The following is a 14,144-nucleotide window of genomic DNA, read 5'->3' as shown; positions in this document are numbered from 1 at the left end:
AATTCCCAGCAACCACATGGTGGCTCACAACCATCTGTAATTGGATCCGATGCCCTCTTCTGGTGTGTCTGAAGACAGCTACAGTGTACTTACATATAATAATAAATAAATCTTTTTTAAAAATTAAATTCCTGCATTCCAGGAAGTTATCTGGTTCCTGAGCAGGTGGAGCTTGCAGATTAATTTGGGGAATTACCGTACTGCATGCAGGCAAAAAAACATATACTCACAAAATAAGATCTAACATATCTTAAAATATATAGAAAAGTTAGCTAAATTAAAAATTAATAAAATGAGCATTAAGTCCATTGTCTCTCATTTGTTTCTCATTGAATGAAAATCAGGACAATGTTGCGGTAATTTCTCACCCCAATAAGCCCGTATAAAAAACACACAACTCAGTTATAGTTATAAGCTATATGCCTAGATTGGGCAGATCTATCACTGTACTAATCTAGTTGCCAACTATGAGACTTCTTGCTACTTGCGGCTTCTCCAGGCCATGTCTCTCTCCTCCCTCTCTGAGACTGGGAAGAAGGCCCAGTGAGATCACCTGAGTATGCGCTCTGCTCATTGTAGAGGACAGCTCCTCTTGATGAAGCAGAATAAACATCAAAATACAAATGGCGCCAGGGCAACCCACAACAGGACAAGAATGCTCCTAAGTATGGGTGAGAAGGATTTTACTGTAGACATGAAGAAGAGTACAGCCAGAGGCATCTGGAAGAGTTCAGACTGAATATAACCAGCAAAATAGATGGGGCCACGAGAGGAGAGGTGGGGAGTGGGGCGGGGGCGAGCTAAGAAGAGAAGACTTGGAGAGAGGGTTCCAAGAGGACCCCGAGGGTGCTTGGGAATAAAGAGGGGAGTGGCCAAAATGGCTGAGTTATGAGAATCTGAAGTGGGCAAAGCTCGGGGGCTAGAGAGATTCGGTGTAGGGGCGGGGTATGCCAGGCAGGCAGGATGACTCTGTAAGAGGTTGTTGTGAGAAGGGCCTGAAGGAACCTAGAAGCTAGCATAGACCTCGATATGCCAATAGACGCCACCAAAGGCATAGATTAATGGAAGAGTTCTATGTCCCTTCTGCCAAAGACGAGGAGAATGACCACTTTTAGCAAGTAAAAACGATTTTCTTAAGTCCCTGAGAGAATGATGGGTTTTGTCTAAAAGCCCGAGTTTGGGAAAAGGAAATTTCTTGCACGTTCCCACCCGCCGCCCCCTTTTTTTCCCCAGGTAGAGTGAAGCTTTTAGAACCTTCTGCCTCTTACAGTGAGTGAAAGAACAAAGGTGGATAAGCGGGTGTCTGAATTTCACCCCATCCTTTTCATTTTCATTTACTAACCTACATACACTAGAGCGCCAAGAGCCGCTACGGGTAGCGGCCCGGTACAGAGAGACCCGTCAGCCGGGACCTGCTGTCTGCTTGGCAACCGGTGACATCTCAGCGTCGCGCTCCTGACGTCATAGATGGGCGCCATACTTAAAGAGAGTGCGGGAAGCTGCGACTGCAGCTGAGCTCTGTGACAGCCATGGAACTAACGCAGAAAGAGCGGGAACTGAGTCGCTGGGCTGCTGAAGAGATGGAGGTGCCCCTAGCAGCTCGCCCCCGGGAGTCGACGCTGCGTAGGTGAGGCTGCTTCTGGAGTAAGGTCTCCCCATCCTGGAATTAGCCTCGAGGAGTAAGATCACCGCCCTGTTAGACCCCCGGGGCCCAGGTGTAGAGAACGCGACCCCCAGAAACACAGCTTGATCATAGACGCTGTAATAACAAGAGGTTTTTAATCCGACGCACATGAGGTTGCTCAGCCTCGCAGGGAGAGTCAACCCCGATTGTCTAAATACAGCTAATTTATACTTTTTGTGAAAGGGCTCACACAGCTATTTTATTATTGGCTAATAAAGCAACAGTATAATTTTAATTTGGCAGAAAACTTTGTCAGCAATCAGCAAGGTCAAAGCAGCTTGTAGTTTTCCTCAGAATTCAGGCTGAGGAGGGCTAGGGAGGTTTTCTCAAGGATGGTCATTTCTGGCAGCTGTGGTCTTTATGACCACTAGTCTGTCCCTGCAGATAGGGAAGGGGCCGGGTGGTCTTGAATTTGTTTACACTGGCAGGGAAAGAGAAGAATCTTTCTTTCTTTCTTTTTTTTTTTTTTTTTTTTTTTTTTTTTTGAGTTTCTCAAGACAGGGTTTCTCTGTGTATCCCTGGCTGTCCTGGAACTCACTCTGTAGATCAGGCTGGCCTAGAACTCAGAAATCCACCTGCTTCTGCCTCCCAAGTGCTGGGATTAAAGACATGCGCCACCACTGCCTGGAGAAAGGGAAGATTCTTTAAGCAGCAGGAGACAGCTGAAGATAGAGAGTGGCTGCTGCAGACAGCTTGCAGCAGGAGACAGAGATAGGGGAAGCAAGCTCTGCAAATAACTTTGGTATACATTAATTAAGCTAAAAACTAAGCCGGGCGTGGTGACGCACCCCTTTAATCCTAGCACTTGATAGGCAGAGGCAGGTGAATTTCTGAGTTCGGCTACACAGAGAAACCCTGTCTTGAAAAGACAAAAACAAAACAAAACAAAATATTAAGCTAAAAACTATATTTCTTCCCAGCACTCGGGAGGCAGAGGCAGGCGGATTTCTGAGTTCGAGGCCAGCCTGGTCTACAAAGTGAGTTCCAGGACAGCCAGGGCTATACAGAGAAACCCTGTCTCAAAAAACCAAAAAAACAAAACAAAACTATTATTTCTTTATCCCTCATCGAGAATGAGACAGATCTGCAGAATAAGGGGGTTCCTACAGCACCTCACCTACCCACTCTTACCCTAATCAAAGGTGACACTAGGCAGTTGGCAGTGGCTGTTCTATTGGGGATCAAATCTGCAGAAACCAGTAGCATATGACCCTGTTATGAAAGACCATTTCCTGGGGTGGAAACCTCTTACACCCACCTCTGAAAGTGACTACAACTAAACCTCTCCTAGAAGAAATAGAACCTGTCATGGAATAAGAATACCCTCAGACTTAGGGAGAAGGCCACCCTCTCAGTGACAACCCCCAGGCCCACCCACCGAAGTGAGAAATCTTGGAACTTTCCACCACCATAACTGTGGAGACAGTGGAGGGTCCTCCTCTCCTCCTGGGCAATGCTCCAGTCATACTCTATGCTGTATCCCTTCAGGCTGTGTCTGAGTCAGGGCGCTGACATCTGGGCCTACATTGTGCAGCATGTGCGTAGTCAGAGGTAAGCCAAACCTAGTGCAGGGGAGGGGGTCAGAGAGTGGGAAAGGCACAGGGAAGGCCCACAGCAACTCCTCTCCCTTCATCTCTCCAATGCAGGAATATCAAGAAGATCCAGGGAAACCTCCTCTGGTAACTGCTTCTTAAATTCATTGATTCCTATCTTCACCAGTTTTGTCTAGCCTTGTCCATAACCAAGGCCTCTACTTCCTGCCTTCTCCCCTGGAAGCCCCAGCCATCTCCTAACTCTATTCTCTTTTCTCTAGGCATGCCTATCAGGACAATCCAAAGGTAAGAAGCCTGTGTGGTTAATATTCTCCCTCAACCAATAGTCAGCTTGCAAATATTCTGCTCTAGGCCCTGGAGGTGATGGGTCTGTCAGGAACACCATGTTACAAAACAACCCAGATCTTTGCGCTCCCAGGGATTGCGATCCAGGGTGAGCCAGGCACGAGATGGGGAGCAGTGGTGTATGGACATGGGGCATTGGTGTTGGAGAGAGGAAGGTCTTGAGTCCTATAGTCTCAGCACTCAGGATGAAGCAGAAGGGTCAACATGAGTGTAAGGCCAGCCTGGGCTACATAGTGAGACATGGTCAAAAGTAGACACAGTAAACAAAACTGCTAAAAGGAGAAGGATGAGTTTGTCAGAGCTGCTAAGGAATTCAAGGAAGAGGTCAAGACTAGGAGGGGGACCTACAATTAAGAGCATTCGCTGCTCTTGAAGAGGACTTATCCCAGCATCCAGAGCAGATGTCTAACAGCAGACTGTGATTTCAGTTCTAGGAGATCTAACACCTTCTGGCCTCCACTGGTACCTGTATGCATGTGGTACACCGACATACATTTTTTAAAAAAATGGAGGCTGAGTATGTTGGTACTTGCCTGTTATCCCAGCACGTGGATGCTGAAGAAGACTGTGAATTTAAAGGCAGTCTGAGCTAGTTTACACACCAAAACCCTATCTCAATAAAAATAAAAAATAATTTTAAAAAAGCATCTGACAGAGATGTAGGAGTCACCCCACAGACAGAAACCAAGAAGATAGAGAGGCAATTCCAGGAGGGAGAGAACCAAGTAGATTCTTAGTGCTTCTATGTCAGACCTGAGCCACTTAAACAAAGAAAAATCTGTCAACCATCTCCCAGGAGATGAGGAGAGAAGCCGAATGCCACCCAGAAGGTAGTACAGCCAGGCTAAACTCCAAGGAGTCCAAGCATCTGACCTTCTGACCCTCTACCTGATCCTATCAGATCCATCGGAAGTTGGAGCTGGAAGCCACTGTGGCCCGCCTTCGGGCAGAGAACCAAGAGCTAGACCAGAGCCTGGAGCTGATGGATCAAGAGTCTGAAGCTCAGGGTGACTCATGGGGCCAGCCGGATGGGCAGTGAAACCCTGGGTGACAAAAGTGTTGACAGCCATCCCTGTTCCTCCCACAGATGTAGCTATGACACAGACACTGCAGAGCCTGAAAGACACCCAGCATCGAGCTCTTCTCCTCCAGGCCCAAGCTGGGGCTGTACGAAGACAGCAACGTGGGTTGCAAGACCCCATGCAGCGGCTGCAGAATCAGCTCAAACATCTGCAGGACATGCAAAGGTGGGGTTCAGCCTCCCCAAGGAGGTTAGACATTCTCCTCAGAAATCCCTGTGTTCTGCCTGATCCCTTCCTTTCAGAATCATGAGCTTCCAGCCATAGCATAAGGGCTGTCAGGATGGGCAGTTTTATTATCTTGAGCGCCTGGATTTATGGTGCCAACTGGATGTCTACAACACTGGCTTTGGAGAAACAAGTGAATATACAAAATAAGGCCCACCTTGCTGGAGCTGATGTTCTCCTGCATAGAAGGCAGATAGGAACCTAGGAACTACCTCATAGCTTCAGGTAGATGGAAATCCTGGAAGGGTCATAGGAGTTTATGTGCATGCATGCAGGTGTCCATTGGAGGCCAGAGGGCATCAGAGTCTCTGAAGCCAAAGTATAGGCAGTTGTGAGCTAGGTCCTTGTGAGAGCAAGAAGGCAAGAAGTGTTCTTAACCACTGAGCCACCTCTCCATCTCTCCAGCCCTGACTTGCTTTTAAAATTTATGTTCTATGAAATGTGAGTCAGAGTCTGACTAAGTTACCTAAACTGGCCTTTTTTTTTTTTCTTTTTTAGATTTATTTATTATGTACAGTGTTCTGCCTGCACGACAGAAGAGGGTGCCAAGATCCCATTACAGATGGTTGTGAGCCACCATGTGGGTGCTGGGAATTGAACTCAGGACCTCTGGAAGCGCAGTCAGTCCATTCAACCTCTGAGCCATCTCTCCAGCCCGAGATTGGCCTTAAATGTGTTTTGTAACCACAGCAGCTGTGCCAGCTTCCCACAGTACTGGGACCACAAGCCTGTGCCAGGGCTGCAGACACTCACTGTGTAGCCCATGTTGACTTCAGACTTTTAGTCATCTTCCTATCTCAACCTCCTGAGAGCTAGGATCAGCAGTTCTCAACCCATGGGCTGCGTCCCCTTTGGGGCTGAAAGACTCATTCACAGGGCATTACCTAAGATCATCAGAAAATACAGATATTTACATTGATTCACAACAGCAGCACTATTACAGTGATGAAGTAGCAGTGAATAATTTTATGGTTGGGGGTCACTACAACATGAGGGACTGTATTAAAGGGTCACAGTGTTAGGAGGGTTGAGAGCCACTAGCTAGAATCTCAGGCATCAGCCACAATGCCTGACTGAAAACCCAGGTTTTAATAGGGTTGCTGACCTATAATAGGTCCAACTGGAGGGGACAGGAATAGGGAGACCAATGATGAGGCCTTGAGAGCATGGCAGTATGAGGTGGAGGGCACAGACATCTGCTCTCCCTAGGGCCCCATCCCAATTACACTCATCTTTCCAGGAAAGCCAAAGTGGATGTGACCTTTGGACCTGTGGTGTCAGCAGCCCCAGCCCTAGAGCCTGAGGTGTTGGTAAGAATCCTAGGCTATGTGGGGACTATGAGGAGTCGAGGATCAAGCAGAACCCACTAACACCCCATCCTCTTCTCCCTAGGGTGATGTCCGGGCTGCCTGCACCCTCCGAACTCAATTCCTGCAGAACCTTCTGACTCCCCGGGCCAGGGGAGGCAGCATCCTGTGAGTGTTCTCGGCCTCCAGGACTCTGTGAGGACCCGGGCTTGAAGGATGGGAGATTGCTAGTTTATTAACTCCTCAGACAGTGGATTTCTGGGTTATTTCAGTTCTGATCCCTGCCATGTGAGAGCTCCTAGGGTGGGATGAGGAAGAGGCAGACCCACCATAAATGTTGACAGCCTAGGTAGTCAGGGCAGTTTGGGGAGGGGAGGCCTGAGGCTCTGGGACATAGAGGAGGCCCTTACTCAGCTCTGGCAATGGGGCAGGGGCCTCTGGCCAGGAGACTTAACAAGGGTGAAGGGTCAAGGACTAAAGAGGAAATGTAGTGGCCCCCAGACAGCAAGATCAGATAGTTGAGGAACACAGGTCTAGTAGGCATAGGATGCACTCATCTATACAGTGGGGACAGTGGTAGCTCTTACTGACATGTGGTGGTGATAGTTTAGACTGTAATTGATGTGCCTTACAACGTTCATTGTCTGCTCCCCCAAATCCACAGAAGCCCTTGTGATGACCACGTTGGAACATCCTATCAGCAGTGGCTGACCTCAGTTGAGGTGAGAGGGCAAGGCTCCCAGGAAAGGGTACCTCCTCCTCCTCCATGATGAAATTCCAGTGCCTCAGAGGCCTGGCTTACACCACTGCACCATCATTCTGCCCTGCCTTCCTACCTGTCCCTTCAGACACTGCTGACAAACCACCCTGCGGGCCACGTCCTGGCCGCCTTGGAGTACCTGGCTGCAGAGCGGGAGTCAGAGATCCGGTCCCTGTGTTATGGGGATGGGCTCAAAGAAGAGGAGCTGTCCAGGTGTGGAGTGAATGTTCCCATAGCCGGGAGAAGGCACAGTGAACTGCAGATTGCGTGGAACTGAATGCCAGCCAGTCACAGGGGAAGGGAACACTGATATTGACTACCCAAACTTATCAATACAAAGAGGCTGCTCCCTCAACTGCTCTGTCCCCACCACAGGCCTCAGGCACCAGAATCTTCAAATTCCAGCCAGGTTCTGCCGTCCACTGTTCATCTCATCCAGGTAACCCTGAGACACTTTCCCAAGACCCACTGAAGCCCTCTCCCCATGGACCATGCTCACAGAGACCTTGCACCCCCAGGAGGGCTGGCAGGCTGTAGGTGCATTGGTTACCCAGAGGAGTGCACTCCTGAGTGAGAGGCAAGTCCTGACTGGCCGCCTCCAGCGCCTAGTGGAGGAGGTGAAGAGACTTTTGCTGGGATCCAGTGAGAGGTAAAGATGTTCCCTCAGCAGAGGCTGGGGATACTGAATGTTGTCTACTCTGGGGACCCCTTCTTTTCCTCCCTTTCCTGGTGCTTGTTTCCTGTGGGGGGGGGGTTTCATGCCTCCCCAAAGATCTCATCTCCCCAGTGTGGCTGCCAGTCTCTCTGTGCTCTTTCACTGCTTCCCCACCCCCCAGGAAAGTCCTGCTGCTGGGGCTTAGGCACAGTGGTCTACTGGCAGAGCTCAAGGCTCTTCATGCCCAGAGCCAGGAACTGGAGAGTGCAGTTGGACAGCGGCATCTTCTGCTGCGGGAGCTGCAGGCCAAGAGGCAGCGGATCCTACAGTGGCGTCAGCTGGTGGTGAGATCCTGGACCTGGTAGACGGTCTGACTGGGGTTGTGGGGTTGAGAGACCAAGCACAGGGCTTCAAGAGATGGTGCAGCATTAAGAAGACTGGCTACACTGGCTCATGGTGGCCTATGCCTTTAATCCCAGTGCTCGGGAATCAGAGGCATGATATCTGAGTTCAAGAATAGCCCGCTCTATAGAGCTACATCTAGGAGAGAGATAGATACATGGAGAAACCCTGTCTTGACAAAAGATCACTAGCTGTCCTTTCAGAGAACCTGGGTTCGATTCCCAGCATTTACATGGCAGCTCACAACTGGTAGTTCAGTTCCAGGGGATCCAATGCCCTCTTTTAGCCTCTGTGGGTATGTGGCTTACATGCAGTGCCTAGATATCCATACAGGCAAAACAGCCATATGCATAAAGTAAAAATAAATAAATCTAAAAATATATATAGGAACAAATGACCCTGGCCTCTGTGGAAGGGGGAGCCAGGGGGAGACTCCCAGGAAGAAGCAGGCCCTGTCCCCTATAAGAAGGGATGGATTGCCCTAGAAGAACAGGGAGCTAGTGTTGGTGGCTTTCTGACTCCCTAGGAGGACAGGCAGGAACAGATCCGTCTGCTCATCAAGGGAAACTCAGCCAGCAAAACTCGCCTGAGCCGGGGTCCAGAGGAGGTAAGGTGAATGTTGGGCAAGGCTTGGCAGGCCCTGGCTGCCCTGCCTGCCCTGGCTGCCCTGGCTGCCCTGCCTGCCGGCTCCATCCCACAGGTGTTGGCCCTGATTGACCAGAAGCTTGTCCCCACCTCTGAAGCTGTGGCACCACAGAGCCAGGAACTACTGCGATGCTTGAAGGAAGAAGCCAAACACCTGCCCCGAGTTCTCCTGGGCCCCCTGCTGCCATACCATGTCAAAGGGTGAGGCTGGAGCCAGCCCCGTCTTCCCTCTGAAACCTTTTCAAATGAGTGTCTCCAAGGTGAGGCCCAGTGAGAGGAGAGTCCTGATCTCAGAAAATAAAGGTGATCAAGAAGACATCAGATGTCCACCTTGGGCCTCTACACACATTCGCACACACCTGTACATGCACACAAAAGTAGCCCAGGGTCCCCAGACTGCCAAACCTTACCCCTTATCATCAGCCCAAGTCTGGTCTCCCAGTTCTTAGGCCTACCTCCAAGTCCCTGTACCCCAGAGCTTCTGTAAATCAAACTGCTTAATGTTCTGTTGCTACCCACCCCCCAGGCTGAAGCCGTTATCCAGGATTCTACCATCCATCCATCAGCTGCACCCCACTAACCCAAGGGCCTCCAGCCTCATCTTGCTGAGTCACACACTGGGACTGCCTGTGGGGAAAGTAAGTGCCCATGACCTTTGACCTGTCTGCCTATCCCAATCCCAACCCTATGGCCAAGGTGACTGTCCTTCCCCTGCCCCCAGGCATCTGAACTACTGCTTCCAAGGGCTGCTTCTCTCCAACAAGATCTTCTGTTTCTCCAAGACCAGTTGGGTCTCCGAAGAGGAAATCTCTGTGTGAAGACCAGTCTGCCTCCGGGACCATCCACCCAGGGTACGTTGACCCTGCCTGCTTTCCAGATCCATCATTCCTTCTGTTCTGCACCACCATAGGCTTCCTGAAGTGCTAAACACCCTAGTGCTGCAGCTTGCTTTGGCTGCACGGCAAGCTCTTGCTGTGTGTTGTGTCTCCCCCCTCCCCCCAAGTTGCAGAGCAGGGAACTCAGGTACACAAGGCTTAGTAGCCTGACCTCATGGTAGAATGAAGGTTGGTTGGTTGGCAATTTCTGTCTTTTAGTATGTATCTCACTGTGTAGTCCAGACTGTCTTCAAACTTGAGATCCTCTTGCCTTCCAAGGCCTGCCCCCTGCCCCCACTCCCTCAGCCCAGGCAAGAGCTTGGCTGTGAACGTGGGTCCCATCCCAATCCCAACCCTATGGGACATCCATTTGCCAACTACTCACTCATTGCCTTCAGAATACCTTGTTTTGTTTTAGTGTGTGTGCATGTGTGTGCCACACTATGTTTGTGAAGGTCAGAGGACAGCTTGTTGAGTCTGTTCTCTCCTTCCACCATGTGGGTCCCAGGGTTCAAACTCAGGTAGTCGGGCTTGGCAGCAAACACTGTTATCTGCTGAGCCATCTTGATGGTCCAGTGTTCTTTTGTTGGTTTGGTTAGTTGGTTAGTTGGTTGGTTGGTTAGTTTTTTGGTTTTGGTTTTTGGTTTTTTTCAAGACAAGGGTTTCTCTGTATAGCCCTGGCTGTCCTGGAACTCACTTTGTAGACCAGGCTGGCCTTGAACTCAGAAATCTGCCTGCCTCTGCCTCCAGAGTGCTGGGATTAAAGGCGTGCCCAGCTACTTCTGTTGTTTTTGTTGTTGTTATTTTGTTACTGTTTATTGAGACAGGGTCTGGCCAAGCAGCCTAGCTGGCCTCAAACAAGCAATTTGTTTCCTCAGCTTCCTAAATGCTGGTGTTACAGCCTGACATCACTACCCCTGGCCTCATGGTTATCTTGAACTCTTTTTGTTTGTTTGTTTGGTTGGTTTGGTTTGTTTTCTCTGTGTAGCCCTTGCTGTCCTGGAACTCACTCTATAGACCAGGTTGGCCTCGAACTCACAGAGATCTGCCTGCTCTGCCTGTTGGGATTAAAGGTGTGAGCAATCACCATCTGGCTATGTATCTGTAACAGCTCCTGGATCCCTCTATTCTAAAGAATAATTTTGCTCCCTTTCTTCCGGCCTCTCGTCCCCCAGAAATGATCCCTAACCCCCATGTCAGTTCATCAGCAAGCCCTCAGAGTCCCAAACTCAGGGTTCTGTTCCCGCCATACTAACCAATGACGCAGAAAATTCCCAGAGATGGCAGGCCTAGATAAAGAACATGTAAGAGTCATGGTGGAGGTCACAGACAGGGCACTCAGTGACTGTGAAGCCCTGTATTCGTTTTCAGTGGGATCAGTTCTGGTGCAATGGGAACGAGGCCCAGTCACCATCCTGGGGAAAATGGTGCAGGGTGAAAAGGCCTAGGAAAGATAGTGAGTTAAAGATAGAGCCCAGGGGTTAGAGTGCTTGCCTAGCATGCATGCAGCCCTGGCCTTCATAACCAGGACTGCATAGAACTAGGCATAGTGGTTGGGAATAGTGACATACACCTTTAGTTCCCAGTACTGTGCGGGCACAGGCAGGTATGAGTGTGAGATCAGTGGGGGTCTACATAGTAAGTTCCAAGCCAGCTAGGCCTACAGAGAGAGATCTGTCTCCAAGAAAAGGGGAGGTGGCTAGAGAGATGGCTCAGTGGCGCAGAGCACTTGTTCTTGTAGAGGCCCTGGTTCAGTCCCCAGTACCCACATGGCAGCTCACAGCCATCTGTAACTCCAGTTCCAGGGGACCTGCTGCTGTCTTCTGGTTTCTTTGGGCATCAGGAACACATGTGCTGCACACACACACACACACACACATATGAATGCAAAAACACTCAAACTGAACCTAAAATACACATACATGCACATATGCCTGCACACACCTGCATATCCAGTACACAAGAAGTAAAGGCAGTAGGATCCAAAGGCTCAGAGTATCCTTGTATAGCAAGTTTGAGGCTAGCCTGTACTACATTTGACCTTGACTCAAAAGAAAAAACATAATAATAGGCCAGTTGTAACATGCACCTTTAATCCCAGTACTCAGAGGAGTTAGAGGCAGAAAGGTCTCTGTAAGTGTAAGGCCAGCCTGGCCCACATATGGAGTTGTAGGACAGCCAGAGGGCTACCTAGAGACCTCGAAAAAGAAAGGAAAACCAAAAAGTATGGTGTCTCATGTAGGCTCTGGAGTTAGCTCTGGTTTTCCCCAGAAAGGAACAAAAACCACAGAATGCAAACTGTCTGAGGAGTCTGGACTTAGAGGAGGTGGGGGTGGGGGTGGGACGCACTGGGGAACTTAGAAGGCACTGGCAGGGCAGGCTTCTGAGCAAGGAATGGGGAAGCTCCTGGCTACCATGGAGAGTGGCCAGAATGGAAGGCTGAGGCCTGGAACCTGGGAGAGAGGCCACAGAGGAAAGGGAGAAGCTGAGGCAGCCAAGCTGTGCCTGTGTCAGAGCCTGGTAGGCCACGGGGTAGGCTATGGGAAAGTCTAGGTTGAGGCCTTGAAGGTGGCATCCTTGAGATGGGGACCCTGAAGCTGCCTCCCCACTTGTACCCTCCAGAGCTGCTGCAGATGCAGGTGTCCCAGGAAAAGGAGCAGAATGAGAACGTGGGGCAGACCCTGAAGAAACTGTCAAATCTGCTGAAACAGGCACTGGAGCAAATCCCTGAGCTACAGGGGATCGTTCAGGACTGGTAAGAGGGGGGTTATTTGAATATCGGGGGACTGACTATGGTTCATGGCTTGAGCTGCCACCATGGGAAGGTCTGGAGGATGGGCCTTTCCTCAAACACCATGCCTTTCCCCAGGTGGGAACAGCCGAGCCAAGCTGCCCTCCCTGAGGAGATCTGTCAGGGCCTGTCTCTGCCCCAGTGTCAGCTGCGCTGAGTGTAGGCCCAGGTAGCGCTGCAGCAGCCATACAAATGAAGAGGTGGCTAGAAGCAGAGTCAAGACTTGCAATTTAGCCCGGTCTCTGCACCTACTGTATCTACTCAGGAGACTGAGGAAAGAGGACTGCTGTTGATTTCTAAGCCAGCCTGGGCTACACAGCAAGCTCCAAGACAGCCTAAGCTACATAGTGAGACCCTAACTCAAAAATTAATAGTATTTAACTCCCCAAACTTCATCTCCCTCAATAAAGCATTTCAAAGAAAGCACTGCCCAGTTTTATCAACTTTGTCTTGACACAGACCTGCAGTTCCTCTCTGGCTGCCATTCTATGATTTCTCCCAGGCCTTGCACTGCCCTTCCAACTAAAGCCAAGAGAAAGAGAAAAGGTGTACTCTGGATCATGCACCTTAAAGTGGCTGCTTCACTGTCCTCCTCAGCAGATCAAGTACAATGGACCAAAGCCCCTGCCTTCAGGGAACTAGTGGCCTAGGAGAGTGAGGTAGCCAGCTGGCACGGAGGATGACTTAAGTACAGCGGAACTTAATTGCCATGGGTACATTAAGCAGGGTAAGGATGTGGGAGGGAGACTTTGCGAGCAGAGCTTTGCTGGCAAGGTGATCAGGGAGCACAGTAGCACAGTGCCTTGCCAGAATAGAGTCCTGTGTAGGGGCAGGTCAAGAGATGGCAGTGTCCTCTAAGGTTCTGTTTTCTTAGTCTGTGACTGGAGCCCAGGCTGGCCTTCAACTCATGAGCTTTCTGCCTCCACCACCCCTACTTAAGTGTTTGTATTACGAGATCGCCTTGATTCCTTTTCAAAAGCTTCAACAAAATAATGAAAGCAACATATGAGAGGTTTATTTTTGCTCACATTTAGAGACTACAGTGTGTCCTGGCAGGGAAGGCACAGTAGCTCTGTGGTGGTAGGAGCGGAAGGTGTTGCTTTTTCATATCCGCATCTGGACTATATCTGAAGATACGGAGTAGAAACCAAAATAAATACAGTGTTCAGGACTGGCTGCCAGCAACTCCCTCCCAGCCAGACACCACGTCGCAAAGGCTCACGTACCTCACAAAACAGCACCACCATTTGGGGACCAAGTGTCCAAACATGAACCTGCGTGGGCTGTTTCAGACTCCAACATTGGTCTTAAAATTTGTACAGTTTTTATTTTTTATGTTTAAATCGGAGCTATTTGTAGTTTGTCCCAGGAGTATGTCTCAGGGTTTTACTGCTGTGAACAGACACGGTGACCAAGGCAGCTCTTATAAGGACAATGTTTAATTGGACTGGCTTACAGATTCAGAGGTTCGGTCCATTATCATCAAAGTGGGAGCATGGCAGCACCCAGGCAGGCATGGTGCAAGTAGAGCTGAGAGTTCTAGATCTTCATTTGAAAGCTGCTAGAAGACTGGCTTCCTGGCAGCTAGGATAAGGGTCTTAAAGCCCACAGTGACACACCTACTCCAAGGCCACACCTACTCCAACAAGGCCATGCCTCCTAATAGTGCTACTATTCATACTACCATATTCCACTCCCAGGTCCTCATAGGCTTGTTCAAACATATGAGTCTATGGGGGCCATACCTAAACATAGCATAATGCAAAACACAGTTAGTCCAACTTCAAAAGCCCCCATAGTCTATAGCAGTCCCAACAATG

At 49.8% G+C, this 14,144-nt stretch overlaps 1 protein-coding gene across 1 annotated transcript; it reads left to right on the top strand.

Moving 5' to 3' along the window:
* Positions 1–1,463: 1,463 nt before the first annotated feature.
* Haus5 (HAUS augmin-like complex, subunit 5) lies at positions 1,464–12,750 on the top strand. The gene is made up of 19 exons (NM_027999.1): positions 1,464–1,627; positions 3,173–3,235; positions 3,331–3,363; positions 3,498–3,522; positions 4,484–4,589; positions 4,670–4,829; positions 6,130–6,199; positions 6,282–6,364; positions 6,861–6,918; positions 7,045–7,169; positions 7,332–7,395; positions 7,475–7,605; positions 7,793–7,955; positions 8,540–8,620; positions 8,714–8,859; positions 9,185–9,296; positions 9,380–9,509; positions 12,156–12,288; positions 12,403–12,750. The coding sequence occupies exons 1-19, from the start codon at positions 1,530–1,532 to the stop codon at positions 12,479–12,481; spliced, it is 1,860 nt and encodes a 619-aa protein (NP_082275.1). The 5' UTR covers positions 1,464–1,529; the 3' UTR covers positions 12,482–12,750.
* Positions 12,751–14,144: the final 1,394 nt, after the last annotated feature.

Source organism: Mus musculus, chromosome 7, assembly GCF_000001635.26.
Source record: "Mus musculus strain C57BL/6J chromosome 7, GRCm38.p6 C57BL/6J".
In the NCBI taxonomy this organism is placed as follows: domain Eukaryota; kingdom Metazoa; phylum Chordata; class Mammalia; order Rodentia; family Muridae; genus Mus; species Mus musculus.
This window is presented reverse-complemented; position numbering and strand designations above follow the sequence as displayed.